At 32.1% G+C, this 7,805-nt stretch overlaps 1 protein-coding gene across 1 annotated transcript; it reads left to right on the top strand.

Annotated features, from left to right (window-relative positions):
• Nucleotides 1–309: 309 nt before the first annotated feature.
• On the top strand, nucleotides 310–7,502 carry LOC123680227 (thyrostimulin beta-5 subunit). Its single transcript, XM_045618020.1, has 3 exons — nucleotides 310–443; nucleotides 4,451–4,680; nucleotides 7,184–7,502. The coding sequence occupies exons 2-3, from the start codon at nucleotides 4,453–4,455 to the stop codon at nucleotides 7,430–7,432; spliced, it is 477 nt and encodes a 158-aa protein (XP_045473976.1). The 5' UTR covers nucleotides 310–443; nucleotides 4,451–4,452; the 3' UTR covers nucleotides 7,433–7,502.
• Nucleotides 7,503–7,805: the final 303 nt, after the last annotated feature.

The raw sequence follows: 7,805 nt of genomic DNA, 5'->3' as shown, positions 1-7,805 counted from the left end.
AATATTGATAATGAAATTAAAAATAGGACAAAAAAAGTCAATGTACAGAATATAGATTTCTGGATATCGCAAGAAATAATAATTAAAACTAACAGAGTCGAATGCAATAGAAAAATTTTACCGTCTGGAAAAATCGTTAAGTTTACCGTAAAATCCAATTAGAAATATTATGGCAAAAGTCGTTGATTATTTTCTGGCCATTTGACTTCTTCTTTCTCCATTTTGAATCAAATAATCCTGTCTTTATTTTAAATGGGGTGTTGCGAGCGTAATGCAGCAATTACCATGCGAATTTTCATAGGGATACAAGTTTTTCCGCTGGATGGACATGCGTATATTTTGCGCATCCGCTTTTCTCTTGAAATTCTTGAAGCGCTCCGTTATTTCTACTATTCTGTTGTGTTGTGGTTTCAGTGGCTGAAGAAAGAAAATTTTGTCTCCAAGTGAGTACGCTTTCCGATGACGTTACGTTGCCGAAAATTGACAACTCCGCATTTTCTTTTGGGTCCATACGAAAATATTGTATTTTAATGTTAACGGTTATGTTGATGAGAGATATTTTTTGAATGTTGTGATTTTATGTATTGAAGTATTAAAATTGTTTAAGGAAAAGTTTAAGGTTCAGAATACTTACATTTGTTCATAAAAAAAAGGAAAACTTATACTCAATAGGTAAAAACGCACAGGGTGGGCAAATTTCGATGTTTTAGCACTACAACTTTTAAACCAGAGGAGATAGACAAAATCTGATACCTCTCTCGTTCTCTTTTTCTGAGAAACTAACAAGAGTAGGTAGTATTCATTTTTGGCCACCTTCTATTGTTTTAGAGTTATAAGCGAAAATTGGAAAAATGGCGATAACAGTATACAGCCTCTTTTTTAAATAGAATCCAGTAGCGTGTTTTTCTTTTTAGTCGGAATTTTTTTGTTCATTCTTTCTAATATTTCAGGGTCCGTAACATTTTTCTAACGATAAACTGTAACAAATATCAAATTAAAAAAGAAGTAACAACCATTAAGATTCGAATAAAAAAAAAGAAAAAAGGTACCCAAAATTTGAAGATCAACTTCTTGTTTCACTGAAAAAAATCTTGGCGCATGGGGTTGAGTAGGTAGCAGGCGACGCCACCTACCTCTCATTTTTGTATGTTCAACGTTCCGCCGAACACCCTGTGTAATAAAGTTTTTTTTGCAAATTCCACAATCATATACCTACAAAATATAATTTTTCTTATTTCTCGTACGTAGGACGTTAGGTTTTCTGCAATGCTTTGACTTCTGAAAATTAAATAAAAATATATTGTTTTTATGAACATTTTGTAAGCTTTTCGAATTTTTCATAGTTTACGTTTTAGAATGCGTAAAAAATATATTCGTCAGCCGGCCAGAGTTTCTCTTGCAAACTATAAGAACTTTATGCATGAAATTTGGTACAAAAATTGGTTTGATAATGCATTGAAAATACGATTCATAAATTCGAAAAATCCAAGCGATCGAATAAAAAAAATCAAGGTGGTGGTGAATTGTATAGGTACAAACAAAAATGACAGATTACTTGGATCATTTTAAGGAAAAAAAGTCCTATAAACATGGGGCCGAAAACGATTTGTTTCCGAGATACACGCTGTTAAAATTTTTTTTTCTCAGAGCACCTTCCCCTCACAAGATATTTAATTTAAATTTGGCATAGATAGGTATTTCAATTTGAAGTTTTCATCATGTGATATTCTAATTTTGAATGATAATTTTCTGGAATAGCGCCCCCTTCTTTTCCCTAGAATTTTTTTTTGGTGGACCACTGGTAGTTTAGGAAAATGTGAAAAGAAACTTTGGTCCAGTATTACACTTTTTGGTTTTTTGTAGTTTTCTCGTATATGCTACCGATTTCGAAAAAGAAAATTCAAACAATTCTCTAATAATCTTCAGGAAAATCCAAATTATTATGAATATCCAGTTAGTAAGATGCAATGAATAAATTAATTAAAAGTTTTGGTACTTATTTACCCAATCTGTAGCGGATATTAATAAAGATTCGATAAAATGGTATAATCATCATTCATCTCAACAAATTAAGACTACAAAAGAAACACCCTATCTTGAAAACAAAGCGTTTGCGGGCCCATGTTTATAGGACTTTTTTCTTAAAATTATCGAAGAAATCTCTTGTTTTCCTTAGTTCCTCAAATTTAGGAACTATTGTATATTCCGAAGTATTAAATAAAAAATTCCAGCATAATAACAAAAAACTTTGTACTCTTTAAATGATAATCCAAGTAATTTCTCTCATTTTTCTTTGTATCTCCAATTTAGTATTTTGCCATAACATAATAAATCACAGTGTAAAAAATTCAACGTTTTTCATATGATTTGTTTTTATCGTTCGATTGAAACCTTCAAAATCAATGGATTGGATTCTCAAAAAGGAGATGAAATAGCAACACCCTCTATTCAGTATGATGCATATAGCTTTCAATTTCTATTTACCTTTCCTGAATGTAAAAAAAATCGATTAACGATAGCAAAAACCCACGTAGTACATTTGATACAACCCTTTCTAATGATTAGTTGCAGGGAAAGCAACAAGATCTTCCTAGTGGGAAACTGCAAAGAAAAAAATAATAGGTAACAGGAACCCTTGTTCCTAGAAGCCATTTAATTGAATAATAATTATCTTATCGATTTCTTACACCTGGTAAAATTGCACAATTAGGCACAAACTGGTAGAGAGGTTGTTTCAAACTTCCGTCCATACTGAGAATCAGTAATAAAATACATAAACCACGCAGGTGTCCAACTTTATACGATTTTGTACCTATATGGAAGATTTCATCATTGTGTAGTGATTTCTAATTATCAAATACATACGCTTTTCACATTAATTGAAGCTTTGTTTCAGACAGAATAGTTAAAAAGTTTGACCATTAAGCGTGTTAGCAGCTTTTTAGTAGAAACATTTCCATTTATTACTCTCGATAATAATGGACCTATAGTGTTCATTCCTGGAATTTTCTCACATGATATTTTTATACAGTAAAATCTGCGAATTTTGAGAGAAATGTAATCTCATAAAATTATCTACAAAAAAAATTGAAAAAGACCATTTATATGAAGTCAGGCGTTTTTGAACACATTTTCATCTGCTAATTTTGCTGAAATTTTTTTTAAAGTTTTCATTAAGAAAGCTAGATATGTATAATAGAGTTTTGCTGATCCAAAAATTAAATTGAAGCTATCGAATTTTTTCAACGAATAGTATTTTCGACATTTTTCTTGGAAAAGGGAAAAATGATAAAATACGACATATAAAATGAACCATTAGGAGGTTTGGTCCTTGGTTTAGAAGAAAAACTTGAACTGATTTGAAATTTCAAATGCTTTTTGCAGTTTATTTTTTGGAATGTGTAGATTCTACTAGCTCGAGACTGAATCCATTGAAAGTGAAAAAATCAATAATTTGAACAAAAAAAAAAACATTTTCCCAAAACTTGGGGACAATCAGGAAATATTCTTCTTCAATATTGTCAGACAATCAATTCCCATCTAAAATTCAGATATACAGGGTGTTTCCAAATAAGTGAGAATGTTTTTAGTGGGTGAATCTTTTTTCGAGAATTAAGGGGGGTCTTTCATGTAAAAATAGCTGTTAGGTCTTTGAAATGTTACACGTTTCTAAAAGTGAGAATTTTTTTTCTTGGAGTTGCAGAAGAATTAAAGGTATTGAATTTTGTTTCATCAATGAAAATGGCTATTTTATATTTTCTTGTGATCTTTAAAGGAGAGAAACATGCAACCTTTATTGCATTTTTTTACGAAATATTTTAACGGAACGAAATTTTTCATTTTAAACATATCAAGATAATGGTTAATTTTAAACAAATTTCAACTCTAGTATTTCTCGGTAAATGCAATAGTTTCCCAATAAACTTTCTTCCTATTTTCTTATTTTTCTTGCAAATATTTTCCCATGACTAAATTATAGGATACTCTGAAAAAACTCTCATTAGATTAATCAATATGAAATATAATTAAGATACTTAGATGTAGAAACTATTACCTATATTTTATTTAAAGAAAAATTGTTACGTGTGAACAAAAACGTATTACAAACTGTTTCACAAAGTTCAAATAAACAATTTTTGACTTGCCTTGACTTTTTGACTTGGATTTTAATCCACTAAGATCCGATATTCTATGAGAAATAATTAACCTTAGTCCAAAGTGAAAAATTTGCAGTGTTTTGTATCAATATACAGGGTGCTTTATTGAGTATCAAGATAAAAGCAGGTCGTAATCGATCTATACAGAGCGTTATTTTCACAATATTTTGATTTTTTTCATCATAATTCTATCAGTTTTCGAGTACCAAATTGAGTTTTGTTGATATTGAAATTGCATCAACCAATATTTTATTCTCTTACATCTATTTTGTTGATTACTCTTATTTTTCCAGATATGAAATATCTGATCAGCTGGAACATTTGTTTCTTCATAATATCCACATCTGTGGATTGCCAAAGTATAATTGATGTGGAATCATTGATACCACCTGAAGAACCAGAGTCTCTGGAATGCCGAGAAAGAATTTACACCTTCCAAGTCACCCAAACAGATATCAATGGAAAACAATGTTGGGATGCTTTGTCAACTATTGCCTGTTGGGGAAGATGCGATTCTAACGAGGTTTGTAGAAGATTTCTAGCCAGAACAAATCCTTTATAAACCCTAGTTCATGTATTATTTCTACATGGGCGTGCACTTTGCTTCCGCCGTTTTCTTCCCAAATTCGAGGCGTTATTGTGAAAAACTAGTTATACATTCATGATTCAAAGTATTGTCCATCGCTGGCCACTACTTTCTCCCATCTTTCGGGCAGCGTACGAATCGTGCGTTGAAAAAACTGGCCATCTTTCGAATCGATTCATTTTTTTACTTCTTCATAAGACCGGAAGTGCTGGTCAGCCAAGCCGTGTGTCATTGATCGAAACAAGTGATAGTCCGAGGGAGCAACGTCTGTAGAATACTGCGGGTGGTGTAGGACTTCCCATTTCAACGTTTCCAAGTATGTCTTGATCACTTTCGCAACATGGGGTCGAGCATTGTCATGCTGTAAAATCACTTTATCATGTCTCTCGTTGAATTGGAGCCGTTTGTCTTCCAATGCTCGGCTCAAATGTATTAATTGCGTTCGATAACGATCGACTGTGGATGTTTCAGTCGGTTTTAACAGCTCATAATACACCACGCGGAGCTGGTATCACCAAATACTGAGCATGACCTTGGAATCGTGAATATTCGGATCGGCCGTCGACGTGGAAGAATGACCGGGATATCCCCATGATTTTCTGCTCTTGTAATGATCGTTATGAACCCACTTTTCGTCTCCAGTCACAATGCGATGCAGAAACCACTTCCGTCTTTGCCTTGCAAGCAGCTGTTCACAAGCAAACGAACGCCGTACGACTTCTCTCGGCTTCAACTCTTACGGCACCCAATTTCCTTCACTGACTGAAATAATAAAAAATATAGGTACTAATTTGAAAATCTTTAGTTTTGATGAATTTGAGTTGTCCAAGTTCATGATCTTCTGTTGAACCCTCTGTACATTTTTGTTCCAAACCGCAAACAGTCTTTTAATATTACGTATTTTCATAATCAAAAATGTGAAAAGTTTTTCCGAAAAAAACTTTTTCTGCAGAAATATTCAACAAAATTGGAGTCTTCGTCGTCACAATTTTTTTCATAAGAATCTTCATTCATTAACTCATGAACCGTTGAGTTTATATCCAATGTCCCAATATTGCTGAAATTTTCATCTAAAAAGCAATCTAACGATGCAATAATATACTGGGTGTACCATTTGAAATAAGGAAGTAGTAGTTTGTTTCTGGTATAACCGAAAGAAGTAGAGATCTGATAATATTTTAGGGAGAAAGATCATAATTGTCTCAAACCCCAAAATGCAAATTTTCAGCACAACATTATGATTAGTTTTCCATAAACGTCTAGAAGGCCATCGCTGTGAATCACCCTCTATAGTAAGAAATAATGAGCCAATTTTGAATTAGTAGTTTAGTGGATATATTCAAGTCTCGGTTATTTTTTATCGAAGAATATATCAAAAATAAATCTTAAATTCCTCTTTCCCTTGTTTGTTATATCCTCGTCGTTAATTTTATTAGATTTGTATCTTGTATATAAATAGGAATGGTAAATGGAAAATTTGTGTTGTAAAAGTAATTAATCTGATGAATCTGAAGCTGTGGACCTCCTGCCGATTTGATTGATTTCTCATAACCATTGAGATCCTTTATAGACTATTAAATTAATTATTCCCATTATTAGACTCATTAATACTATAATGGTACAGGTTAAAATTCTACACGCAATCTAATTGGGTGCTTTAACTGTTATTATGTATATTTTTACATTAAATACTTAGCTATTCATCAGGAGAGTAAGTATTTTTTAGTTCTTCATAAAATTGCCCTTATATCTACATTATAGGTACCTGAACTTATTATTGAATTTATACCGGCTCACTAAATTAATTTTCTCTCGTATAGTTTTTGCATAAAACGGTTAGAAATATTTAGAATATTAGATAAAATCTAATATGTTGTCAAATTGTTGTTCGTGGAATAAAAATGATAATAAATTTGGTCTACGATTTTATTGATGGTTTTTCAATAGAAATAATAAAGTTTAGAATGGTTATAATGACAACATTGTGTATTATTTTTGACATGTCTTATGTCATTCGTGTTTAGTAGGTTATGCTATTTAATCATGGAAAGATACATGTTTCAACAATGTTCAGAAATTGTTAAATTGTAATATCAAATCAGTGCACATTTGTGAATACTGAGAGAAATTTTAATGAACGATATTATTCAGTTATAATCGATTCATTCTTAGTATTGTAGACAAATTTGAAAGTGAATTTTCTTTACACGATACAATGAAATGCACGCACACAAGATATTGATTTGGTAGCAGCAAGTGCTGTGTTATTTGTAAGAAGAAATATCTCTAATTTGGTTTTGTACTGCGCAGCCACTTGGTGGTGTTCCCTCTCAACGTACTAATTTCTCATATACATATTTTCTTTCCAATTTTTTGAGATTTTCGTTTTTTTTCTGCCAATTTTTCTCGACTGATTGAATTCTTGAATATTTCTGTTTAGATTTCCGACTGGCGTTTTCCTTACAAAAAATCCAACCATCCAGTATGCATCCATTATGGAAGGAACAGGAATGTGGTAACTCTAAGACACTGCGAGGAGGGTGCTCTTCCAGAAGCAGCTCACTATGAATATCTGGAGGCAGCTGGATGCAAGTGTCAAATCTGCTCTTCGTCTGACACTAGTTGCGAGGGTCTACGATATAGACCTCAGAGGTCTCATCCTCAGTCTCTAGGCTTCCAGTTGAGCTAAACGAAGTGTATTATTGAATATAAAACAGTATAAAGCTATATTTCCTGTGAATAAAAATGTTTTTCTCAAATGGTCTTTTAGTGGTTTTTATTTCGTGAAAACCTAACCTTATACAATATCACCTAATGTTGTTGAAAAGGAGTTCGAAGTGAAATCCAGAAAAAGACAATAAAAATCAATCTCAAGCCACTAAGTAAAATCAATGTATTAACCTAACCTAACCTACTATCTGTTAGGTTTGGTAAAGAATGATTTTTGATAATTTTTTAAGATGGCGATCTAGTGATCTTTCTTCAAATTGAAAAAAAATTGAAATACTAGGTTGCCATAATTGAAAACCATTGAGAATCATTCTAGATTGCTCGTTTTCAAT

The sequence above is a fragment of the Harmonia axyridis genome, chromosome 5, assembly GCF_914767665.1.
Source record: "Harmonia axyridis chromosome 5, icHarAxyr1.1, whole genome shotgun sequence".
Classification (NCBI taxonomy): domain Eukaryota; kingdom Metazoa; phylum Arthropoda; class Insecta; order Coleoptera; family Coccinellidae; genus Harmonia; species Harmonia axyridis.
Note: the sequence above shows the minus strand (reverse complement) of the source record. Positions and strands in the feature narration are given on the sequence as shown.

Bases quoted from the DNA above. Each gene is read 5' to 3' on its own strand.
- LOC123680227 (XM_045618020.1), top strand. From the start codon at position 4,453: ATGAAATATCTGATCAGCTGGAACATTTGTTTCTTCATAATATCCACA. The intron at 4,681-7,183 runs GTTTGTAGAAGA...ATTTCTGTTTAG, and splicing joins GAAGATGCGATTCTAACGAG to ATTTCCGACTGGCGTTTTCC.